Consider the following 12,418-nt stretch of genomic DNA (forward strand, 5'->3'; position numbering starts at 1 on the left):
TGCCACAGATGCCAGCGTGAGACTGTGTGCACTCTGTGTGCCTATATCTGCTTCCAGGATTAGTTCTTAGCAACAAATCAACAGATTAAACACTGAACCATAGATATTTGGTTTAAACATCTCGCCCCACTTATATTGTGCCAGTGAAAGCTTTACATACAGTCATGATTGTTATGAACATGATATTAATTTGCTGTCGTTAAAGATGATCATAACCTTGTCTTTTTCAGTGTGATTTCTGTTTGTGCGAGCCTCTTTTGGAAAATGCAATCCAGTTTTTGTAGAGCAATTTCACAGCAGATTGCATCGAGTTGAATGCTGCAAGTCAATGGTTGATGTTGCTGGGTGAGAATGTAGCGGCAGTAGACAATCGCTCGTATTGTGTCGTTGACTTTACAGCAGTCACACAAAGCAGAGAGCGCATGATGCAACAGTGGAGAGAAAAAACTCCCCTTTAACAGGAACAAACCTCTGGCAGAACCAAAACCGGGCTCAAGGCTTGAGCCAGGAAGACTTCATGAAACATCAGTATTTTTGTTTTGCTTTGCACTTCATACAGTATTTCCTCTCAAACATAACAATATGCATATTGTTTCATTATATGTCAAGTTAAATTTTTTTTGCATACTGTACATGTATATGTAGAAATATTTATTAATTAGTGAAAAGAAAATGATTTCTCTTCGTCTCAAGATATGTTTTTAGCTGCTGATATACTGTACACAGAATACAGAAAGATCCAACCCACTGTCAGCCTCTTCAAACCTGTGGCCTGTGTCCAGATTTGCAGTGTTTGCGAGCCAGTACCTCCTGCCATTTCAGCCCAATTAGAAGCTCCCCTTCCTGGGCAGAGAGCAGCAGAAATGGCCCCTCCTTCCTTCCAGCGTTATATCTGTTGCTCTCCTGTTATGACAGCCTCTGACACGAGGTCTGTGTAATTACTGCTGCCTGAAGGAGCAAGACAGTATGGGGCAAGGCAGAGGCAAGGGAGGAAGGGATTCAGCAGAGGGAAAGCACAGAGGAAGAGGAGAGACGTGTGGACAGGATCGGCTCGGGGAAAAAGGAGAAAAGCGGAAGCGTTAGAAGTCAGGAGAAGGAGAGAGTGAGCAGACGGCTGGCAGATGACCTCCTGCTGTTTGTTTGTACATGCAGTGTGTGGAAAGAAGAGTTACAAAGTGTGAGTGAGCTGATAGCTGATGACAGTATCTAGTACCAGTAGAGTGGATTCATGCTGCTGTCCCAGTGGCCACTCAGCCGGAGCAGCAAGATTTCTCTCATTAGAAAAACACAAGACAGATAATTCTCAAGGCGGTCTGAGATGATAATTAAAGGTTTGTTTTTTTTTGCCCAATGTTCGAAATGAATTATACACTGCAAAAACACAAAATCTTTCCAAGTACCTTTGGTCTAATTTCTAGTGCAAACATCTTGATACACTCAAAAAAAGTCAAAACCAGATCCACTGGTTTTTATTACTCTTTAAAGCAAAACAAAGACCGTGAGCAAGGCAGCTTTCACCTTCCTCTAAATAGTCTAGAATTCATTAAATAAGAGGTACGATTCTTGGCTTCAGCCGTCACTAATCCCAAGATGGCCGACAGTGTTGTGACAGGTCCGTCAGGTTTCTCTGCAGGGTATCTTGTGAAACTTTTTTCTAACATGCCCTCGTTAATTTCAACACAAATAAACCACTTTAATCTCCCCTTAAATTTAAGGGAAATCTCTAATTATTTATGCCTCGTTTGAGAATTGTTGTCAGGTAAATGTCATTCGGTGAGACATCGCTTCCCAGAATTGGACCCCACCCGATGCCCTCCCTCAGCCCCGATCTGTGGACCGGTTGTAAAATTTACTATTTTCACTGGCAGATTATTTCACTTATAACATGGGAAAAATGTCTTTTTATGAGTATCAGTATTCAAGAGGCAAAAGCTCCTATATCTTGCTGAAAGTTACTTGTAAGTTAGTTGTTGTAGTAAGATATTTGGAATAGAAACTAAACAAAAATACTTGGTAAGATTTAGTGTTTTTGCAGTGTTCCGACTGAAATAAGATTCTGTTTGCATGATCACCATTAGAGGACAGACCAGATAAAGTACAGGTCTGTAACGGCACCGGTGTGAGCAGATCTCAGTCCAATCTGGCACTGATCCAGAGTGCTGAAGGTTTTGTTGTATTTGTCTTACATTTGAACTTCTTTGCGTAATGAGAATATGAAGTGCAAACAGACGTTGAAGTTATCCAAGGTCTGACAGAAGACCAGCAGCAGCAGCCACGGCAGAACCAACGAACCCTTTCAAACACACACGGCTCCGTGTTTGTCTCAGTTTTTTGGTGACTTCTAAATAAAAGTCCTTGGTTAAAAAATACAGCATCGCTTCAATGTCTGAATTACATCTAAGCATTTTAATGCACTGCAAACTTTACTCTGAGGCTGCCTTGAATAGAAAAGTCACATCTATTCCAAGATGTTAACTCAAACTCCCAAAATGTCAACGCCTACTTGACAAAATAATTGCGGCCATGTTGCCGCAGCGAGCGCAGAGGAAATGGTCTCAGTTGAATGTCTGAGTCATCGGCTGAACAATAGATTCTCCTTTGAAAGTCGCTGTTGACGAAGAGATTTTCAGAGTCCTGAAAAGCTAAGCTTTGAATTTAAAATTGATAACTTGTGATTCTGTTTTGTATAAATTTACTATGTACAGGGTCAGTTTTGTGGACTCAACTACATAAAACAAGGTTCAAGTGTTCAGTAGGATTCTGCACCGAAGGGAACAAAACTGATACAAAATGTCTATTTTTTGAAAACTACATTTCAAACAACCACCTTTGCATTAGCAAAGCAATGTTCCTCTTTTTTTTTGAACCTGTTAACTTGATGACTGTCAGTAATTTATACTTACCAGTTTCTTCTCCATGCTTTATTTTAGTTCTCCTCTTCTTGTTATTTTCACATTATCATATTACCTCACAGTGGGGGCGGTTAGAAAAAAAAAAGATCTGTGTTAAGAAAGCAGCCAAAGACTGTAGGTGACAGGGAACAAACTAGAGATAATCAGTCTGAATTATGCCCACCTCATCTGCAATTACCTCCTGTTGCTATGACGCGACTAAGCCAGATGACTGCCTCCCATTATATGTAATCACTCTCATGTGCATCTGAATGATATAGATGACTATTACTGGGCCCAGAACAAAATAATGACTTTCAGAAGTGGAAAAAAAAAAAAAAAAAAGCTGATTTACTTCTTGTGACATGTAATGAGGATGAGGTTTGAGTGTGAAGGTGAAGTTAGTGTTTCGGGTTTTTTTGGTCATAGTGGAACAATTGGTTAACATTATCAGACCCATTCGATAAATTAAAATATTATTGAAAAGTGAATTTATTTCAGGAGCTTTGTCAATAAGCGAATCACACCATGTAGATTAATTACACAGACGGATGATTGAAAACCGTTAGTCACAATTTTCCTCTTATAGTTCATAAAAAATTAAAACATTTAAAATTAGAACCTACAATAGACCAATGAAAAATGTTTTTAGTAGAGAAATGTAGCCTTAATGAAACACATAAATATTACTTACTTAAAATTGATCAATTTTCCAAATGCACTTTTAATTTTCCATTTGAGCCTTACCATACCTTAATAAAGCCATACTAATTCATATGTTTTGTATTTTAGTGTCAGAAACTATTTTAAAATCTGAATTTAAGACTGCAAAGCTACAAATAAAGGTAACCTTTTCTTTTTAAGAGGCTGTTATGTATTTTCCAGTCACATTTGGCAATTTTGTAATTGTAGCATAATCCCGTAGCTATGTTACTTTCAGTTATTTAAAAACAATGTTGAATAGAAAAGTATAAGAATTTGACTCCTTGAAATTGGCCTCTGTCTCTTTAAGAAGCTCCCACTCTTTCAACACTCCCCATTCAGCTAATAATCACAACAATGGAAGATTGTTGATCACCCAACACAATGTGGTTCATCATGTTGAATTACATACGACAGTCTGAGAAGTCACAGTTCTTTTGATTTTAAATCAGCCATGAATAACTCATGAATATCCTCTGGTCTAAACTTGTTGGGTCCATTCTGCAGCCTCCATCCATCTTCTTATCAGCTGTGGTTAACTTCCCTGTCCCAGCTGAAGAGAAGGAACTCCACACCATGATGCTGCCACCACTTATCTAAGCAGAACATTTAATCTGATCCCCACTGTTTGCATTTTTAGATGAAGAATTGAATAGGTTACATCATCTAATGGTGCTTTAAACCTCTGCAAAGGTTTATCACTGCGCTACCTTCTCTTTGGTCTCCAACATATTGCTTGTTTACTAATGTTCTCTATTAAAACGCAAACAGATGAACTCAAACTAGTTTTTTCTTACTTGCATTGGACTTTATTTTAAGATAATTAGAGTAAATAGTGGTAAAAAGGATGCACTAAGCACTGGTCAGATGTGTTTTTAACTATGAAAATCGTATTTTTTTCACTGCTGTTTGGAAAATAGGGTTCTACTTTTTTGTTGGTCTGTTATGCAAAACGTTTGTTGGACTTTCTTGCACAATGAAAAAGGAATTCTAATTCTAAAATCTCTATAAAACATGTAAATTTTGCAATATAAAACTAGTTTACTTATGCTCATGTTCAACATCTGTTACGTATTTGGCATTTAAAAGTATCATGGAAGTGATATCTGCATTTTATTGAGAGAGAAAATTGTTCTCTTCTAAATTTCAATGACCTTGTAATGTTTTTTATAAACTGCTACTGACTTAATGAAGTAAATCTCTGAATATATTTATGATAGCTTGGGAAAAGTGTTTTCCAGCATTAAAAGAGTCGCCTCTTGTAAAACAATCTTTCTCTTGATGGTTATTTGGCAGCAAATGAAAGTGTTTGCTGAGAGCAGCGGCTTGTAATGGAAACAGCATTTCTGACACATCCAAATAATGTTGGTTTTGAATTGCATCGGGGAGTTCTTTTATATTGCTTCTAACAAATCTATTGAGTTCATCAGAGAGAAACTGCTCTGGGACTGAAAGATGTGAAGGAAACAACAGTTGTAAATGAAACCACACTGAACCAACCATGCAGATTCCTGCTCTGTCACCAGGCTTCGTTTCATCTTGATGTCAGATCCTATTACTGTGTTTTTCAATTTATTTTAAATTATTTTGACACATTTTATAGAAGTTGTCTCCAGTGCATACAACTTCTTAAAGAGGACTGATTTTGTCTGAAATGTCATGATTTTGCCCCCTGGTAGCTAGATCCCCACCCGCACAGTTAGCTTCTCCGATCTGTGGGTAAAAGTAACTTTAGGCTTGTTGTATTTTTGTGCTATCTGATCCCACAGACGATCACACCAGAGTCCGACTGCAGCTGCTGGATGGAGACCCCCACTCCGACTACATCAACGCCAACTATATTGATGTGAGTTAACACACACACACACACACACACACACACACACACACACACACTGATTACAATAGGGCAATAAACTAATAGCAATATATGTCTCAATAAACATGATTATATCAGTATTACGTACTGATATTGGATGTAATATCAGAACATAATACATTCAATACGATTCCACTGAACTTCAGTTCAGAATTGCACAGCATTCTGGGGAATGTAGGCAGAGGAAAGACTTTAACCACTCAACCTCTGATGACTAACTAAGTAAGTTGGTGTTTTAATATCTTATCACATTGTAATAATCTAAAGATCTGCTCGCACCAACAATCACTTCCATTTGGATTCAGGTCTAGACCAGCTAATGACAACCTGCCACCAGGACTTAAACTGTGACCTCTTCCTAAACTCTCATCATAGTGTTAGATGATCTCCTAAAAGATTCATTTTAACAAACTTAGTCACATTGGAATCTGAAAATCCATTTTATTTTTCTTCTTTTCTATTCCCTCGTCAATACTACCATTGATTTTATTGCACTTCTTATTCCCCTCCCTTTATCAAATTTTATTCAGCGTAATCTCTTTACAGCACATGATTGTGTTGCTGCTCTAATGAATTTGTTTGAGAAAATCTCTCATTCAATGAGTCTCTAATGATGAATGCCTTTTTTATTAAGATGTAAGGAAGGAGGGATGTGGAAAACAAAAATCTGAGCATTACATTGTCTCAGTTAAGAAACACAAGGGGGAATTTAATAGCAACAAAAATTTATTAAAGTATTAATCTCTGTCTAACTAGGAGTAGTGGATAACATCAATGGAATAATCGATGTTTAAAAAATTACTGACAAAAGAAAAAAAAGGATCCCTTTTTATAAACTGTTGATTATTTCAAAAACAACCTTGGTTGATTCAGAGAGAAGTGGACAGTTTGGAGGACAAAACAGGAAAAATAGAGCTGGAAAAAACACAAGTAGGTGGTGAAGGAAATGAATTCAGCAGGAAAATAAAATGGTAAATTTGAGCTTCTTTAATATCTGAAGTCAGACTGTTGAATTCATAAGTGTTTCAGCAAAAGAAAATAATTTCAAAATCAAATGAGATATCAATATTTAAAAAGTATTTAATGAAAGACTGAAAGGAAGAAGAAACTAACACTGAATGTGCTCAGAAACAAATTTAATTACACTTGAACATATTAAGGAAAAAAGAAAACAGGAAGAACAACCTAAAGAAAAAGGTAAACCACAAAAATACACTACTGAGACTTTTATGCTTTAATTATAAAAACATTAGTAAAACAACCACGACTCAAAATAGTAGCAAGCAATGATTCAACAGCTTCTGAAACCGTCTGCTCCTGTAACTGTAGCTGCGTTTCTATTCACCATATTTAGTGCAAATTGGAATTCAGAAAATTAGTTTACTGGATGGATAAAGGGCAATTTTGAAAAAAGTAAAACTTTTTGCTAAGTTTTTGTGCATGGATGAGGTGGTTTTTCAGACGTGTTGAAGTTTGTGTATTTTGCAAAGCCTGTGATGGAAACACTTTTATCCATCAAGTAACTGCAGCAGGCTCAGCATCACAAAGATCACCAAAAGTTGAGTTTGTTGTTCAAGTGTTGAATCCACAGATTTTCTGTAAAACTGCTGACTGCAGTATTATTTCCCTAAAACGCTGCGTACTTAGACACTCCCAGGAATAAGGAACTTGTCACTCTGATGCCTGAAAACAATGACTTCCTTTAAATCTATCTTGCATTGTGTTTCTGTGTTTGATTCGATGTAAAGCACTTTGAAATGCCTTGCTGCTGAAATACAAATAAAATTTGATTTGATTTTGATTAAGAAATCTTCTTAAGGCGGATAGTGATAGTGCCACGGCTGGAATATGAATATATTCCATGTAAATGTTTTCTTCTATTGCCACTTTGATTTTTAATGATTTATTGTGTGAACAAACTTATTGATTTTAATGACATTTGTTATTAAATAGAAACACGACAATTGTGAAATTGCGTTTTTTTGACATTAGCATAATATTGAAAAAGTTTTGCATGTACTTTTATTGGAAGTTCAGATATTGTGTTGTAGGAATTTGTCCCAAGGTTTTTCACCTTCCTCCACTTCAAAAAAGCCTGCAGAGATGTTTTGTTCTGCGTTGATCTTTTAAGGCCCCAGGCTACATTTTAATCATGTGGAGGTATGGACTTTGACTGACCAATGCAATGTTTTGATTTCTTCCTGTTTCACGTTGATTGGCTGCAGCAAGCTTTATATAAAGTGTGATCATGGATTATTCAGTGACTACAAGCTGCTCAAGCCAAACCATCAGCCCTCCACCACCGTGCTTCACAGCTGTAATCAGTTTTATTGTATTCTGATGCATAAAACCCTGAAACTACATGAAATTAGAAAAAAGGAAAAAACGCATTAAACAAAAATGTAACCAGGAAGCTTTTTAATGCCTTGTTCCCTCTGACTCACAGGGCTATCACAGACCCAGACATTACATCGCAACACAAGGTAATTAAACTGGTGCAGTAAGCATATGACAAGCTGAAGTGTGGTGTGTGTGTATGGGTGTGTGTTGCCGCCACCAGCATGGCGTCACTTCGGAGTGGAAGGCTGTTACGGCAGCCTCCTAAATCTAAACTGCTGTATAAAATCCCCCTGACAAATTTAAGACCCCATTACTTCAACCCCCCAAAACTGCTATCTGGGATTGATGGTGTGTAGGTGTGTGTGTGTGTGTCTTCAATTGTGTTGTGCTTGTGTGTTTGTAACAGTCTGCATCATCACTGCTGATATTTTCCTTTCTAATATGAGTTTGCGCCCATCAGCACTGATTTTGTGTATTCCGTCTGTCAGGACCCATGCAGGAAACGGTGAGGGATTTCTGGAGGATGGTTTGGCAGGAAAACTCGGCCTCTATCGTCATGGTTACAAATCTGGTGGAGGTGGGAAGGGTGAGTTCATCTTCAGCACTATTAAAAATGATTGTGTCCTGAGAGTACGTGGAAATTTTTATTTTCCGTCTTGTGTGCGCAGCTGGACTTTTGGTTTTGTGATTATCACCAGGCACTCTGCTTAAATCTGTGTGTTTGTGTAAATCGTGTATTTTCAGGTGAAATGTGTCCGTTACTGGCCTGATGAAACAGAGGTTTATGGAGACATCAAGGTGACCCTGATAGAAACTGAGCCTCTGGCTGAATACGTCATCCGGACATTCACTGTCCAAAAGGTAAACAAGACTTCCTTCATCTGGCAGATTTCACCAACTAGATTGGGATTGTGAAGGTGCTCCTTCCTCTGACTGTAGAAGTAGTTGATGTCTCTGTTTACATAATATGAAGATTTGATGGTAATATGTTCAGACTGAGGACAAAACAAAGAAAGGAAGTTTTTTTTTATGCTCTATATTTTTTTAAGTCCTCAATTTCCTCTGTTTTATTTTGGAGACTATTTTTATACACAGGCTGTCTGCACATCTTGAAAGAGTTAAATTAATGTATCAAAAATTAAGGCTTTTAAATGTCTTAAATTAGTTTTAAAATTTTAATTTATCCATAATTTTTTTAATTGCAGGTGTTGAATATTTTTTGTGCCAGAACTTTGTAATATTGAGTTATATGTAGGTTGTTTTTTTTTTTTCTGTCAGGCCAAAGATAAACATCTTTATTGCATTTTGTGACTCAAGGCAGTTGAGGCTACTGGTAACATTTTGCCTATATAGCCTTGCTAGCTAGCTACCGTTTTTGTGTCCATCATGGATAAGTGCAAATTTATCAGCAGTTGGCTGGATGACGTTCGCCTTCACCTGTGGCTCACTTTTGTTGCCAACCTGTATGATGCTACATGCATTCTGTGCAGAAAAAAGCTCGGTCCTATTGGGATTAAGGATGCAGGAAGCCAAATGCAGTGTGAGAAGGACAAAGCTTCTGCCAAGAGCCACAAACAGACTCCAGAAATGTCAGTTTTGATCCTCTGGTGTGGCTAAAAATGGTTGTTACTGATTCTGCTTGAACTGATCCAAGAACATTTGGTGGTCAAGCGCTAGTACTAACCATTTAGGAGTTTTATTTAAACAAAGTTGTTCCAGTATCTATAGTTAATCTCACCAGTAGTAGTATTTCTTTCTCAATAGTTCTGCATTCGTACAAATATATATGTGCAATCTTAGTCATGACACAGGAATTAAATTTCATTCTTCTCGGCCTCTAAAAGTCTTAAATTTAATTCCTCATGGCTTGAGAAAGTCTTAAATTCCATTCATACTGGTCTTAAAAGTTCTTACGTTTTATTTATTATGGTCTTTAAAAGTCGTAAATTTGAGTTGGTGAAACGCTGCAGAAATGCTTTTATATGCAATAATCAATTTTTCACCTTTTTTGCTTTGTATGAAGGTAAATGAAGAAACAAAATAGTTTTTTTTAAAAAGTATTGATTAAATCTGTATTTCTTGTGAGAGTAAAGAGCTTTCTGCTTGAGGAAACAGAAGACGACTTCTGGACAGGACAACTTCATGTTCCTCTGACCAAAATTGCCACAAAATCACATTTTTAAATACCTACATTTTAAGACATATTTTTTTACTTTTGTCAGGTTTTTTTTTTTTTTTTTTGCCTTTCTGCACTTTACCCTGTTTCTTCCCCCATCCCATATTTCCTCCCTTCTTTCACTCATACGAAAGCAGCTTATCAAGACAAGTCCTCAAGCCCTTGCCGTCAGCGCATTTAGCAAGCCATTAATCCAAAGCACCTCCGTGTGTGGGTGTTGGGTGTGTGTGTGTGTGTGTGTGTGTGTGTAAGTTTCAAAGGAAGGCTGATTTTGAAATGCCTGTCATTTATTTCAGCATGCAATAATACATGTGAACGCACAAACTCAGATTCAGAATATTCCATCTCTGCTCTGAAGAAGCTCCTGTTACTGCCTGAATGTAAAAAACAAAGCAAAGGGAAGACAAAGGAAGAGAGAGGAAGAGAGAGAATGAGAGAGAGAGAGAGAGTGAACAGGTTCGGGGCAACAATTAAATTGCTTCACTTGCAGTGAATAATGAGAACAGGATCTTAATGAAAACATTTATTAATGGCACATCCAGAGATTAACTGAGCAGAAAGTAAGGAAGGACGACAGGGTCTCAAAGAAAAAGAAAATATGCAAATGCATCTGCAAGGGAGAGAGCAGGATAGATGGAGGACAGGGAAAAAAGATCACAAAAGGTAGCTTGTGTTTGAGAGTCAGGATCAGTTGTAAAGAAAAGCTGTGGGTGAGGGAGGAACATTTCTGTTCCACGGATTGCTAGACATTATTTTCAAAGAGTTCATTTTATCTGTGAAAGTGGAATTTTCACAAAACATGCAGAAAAGAAGATTGCAACTTTAGTTTCACCGTGTCTCTTCTCACTGTGCAAAACAGATGTCACCTTGTAGTCTTGCATGTGTAGCTGCATTTCTTTCATGAAGCATTTGTTGTTGTAGACCATCACACAGAATCCATTAAAACTGGATTTATCTAGTAAACAACACTTTGAAGTGTGGAAATCAAATATTTTTTGTGAAGCCAAAGATTTGGGAGTGCAGCAGGATTATAGTACTTTTTGGTTTCTCATTACAGTTTAGTTTTATTTGACTTTTTCTTTGTCTAGCTAGTTTTCTGTGTGTTTGATAGTTTTTATTAGTTATTATTAGCCACATATTGTTTAGTTTTAGTTTAGTTTTTATTAACTATAGTAGTTAGTTTTTTCATAGTGCAGAATTCAAAAAGATGAAAGTGTTGTATTGTCATGATGTATACACTGATTAGCTAATCAATACTCAACAGAGGTGTGGAGAATCATCCGTTCTCCTTTCCGAGTTCTCGATCTCTGAGGTTAAAGAAGAGACTGTGAATTTATGAATGCCATTTATTAATACAGAAATACAGCTGGTCCATTTCTCATGCCACCTTTAGGAGGTAACAGACAAAATGGCCCACAGAAGAGTTTGTGATCTCCTCTGTTAGCGTCTCTCTAAGCTACGCCTCAAAGAGGGCGTTCCCTAGTGTGTCATTTCCTCCAAGCATAGCTCTCGTTTGCATTTCCTAACATGTCATTTCCTGTAGGTTTAGCTTAGCAACTAGCTAAAAGAGATAGAAGGAAAACATAGAATTTATTTATTCTCAACAGAAGTTACTATTTTCACAAAATGTATTCAGTTATTGTTGAACAATTGATTCTGATATTTCCTTCCAATTTTTGCTGTTGCCGTTTTGCAGACTAGCGTGAGCTCCGCCAGGAGGAGGATGGAGTGCTGTAATTTGCTGATTTGCTTATGTGAGGGAAAAAACTAATATTTTACTGATAGATGGATTTATAAAAATTAGTTTTAGAAACGCTCGATATACTTATTTATTTCAATTAACAAAAATCTGTCCTCAATTTTTGTTATTTTGTTAAATTTAGTTCATTTTAACCATGGTGTGTAGAATGGTAACTCTAATTGAACACAAATCAAAGAAGAGGAATTAAACCTGTACACTTCAGGCAGTTCAGACAGGACACATTTTTGTATCATCTTGATTTTGTAGAATGCAGCTAACTGGTGTTATTAGAGAAATAAACACCAACAAAGAATGCTATTGCAGGAACAAAGATGTAGTTCTGGTGCATTTTATTCTGCATCAGTCAGGGATTAATCAGATTACTCTGGAAAACAGTAGGTACCTACTGTACAGCGGGAATGATTTGATTGCAGTGTTTTGCTACAGTTCGGCTCCGAGGCACAACTTCAATAAAGACTCATATCTAATAACATGTCAGAACTGAACCATATTGTGACAAAGCAGATGTGCTTCGTTTCTTTGTTGATGAGAGAAAATGGCTAATGACACACATTTGGTTGAACTTTGGAGTGATTACAGTGACATTTTGGAGTGTAACATCTGCAACAGAGTCATTCATTATGTCTCTGAAAAATCTGTATATGGAGAGCCGTTTCACTCAAAATTAA

General features: G+C 37.0%; 1 protein-coding gene across 15 annotated transcripts in view; it reads left to right on the plus strand.

Annotated features, from left to right (window-relative positions):
* ptprt (protein tyrosine phosphatase receptor type T) overlaps positions 1–12,418 on the plus strand; it is a 294,966-nt gene that overhangs the window by 261,612 nt on the left and 20,936 nt on the right. For 11 of the 15 annotated variants that reach the window (XM_044121953.1, XM_044121956.1, XM_044121958.1 and 8 more), the window contains 4 exons: positions 5,354–5,439; positions 7,919–7,955; positions 8,301–8,398; positions 8,557–8,673. In XM_044121953.1, coding sequence (XP_043977888.1) covers positions 5,354–5,439; positions 7,919–7,955; positions 8,301–8,398; positions 8,557–8,673 — 338 coding nt within the window. The remainder of the gene's footprint in view (positions 1–5,353; positions 5,440–7,918; positions 7,956–8,300; positions 8,399–8,556; positions 8,674–12,418) is intronic. The other 4 variants (XM_044121954.1, XM_044121966.1, XM_044121967.1 and 1 more) reach the window with 1 other exon arrangement.

Source organism: Gambusia affinis, linkage group LG07 (assembly GCF_019740435.1).
Source record: "Gambusia affinis linkage group LG07, SWU_Gaff_1.0, whole genome shotgun sequence".
Lineage (NCBI taxonomy): Eukaryota > Metazoa > Chordata > Actinopteri > Cyprinodontiformes > Poeciliidae > Gambusia > Gambusia affinis.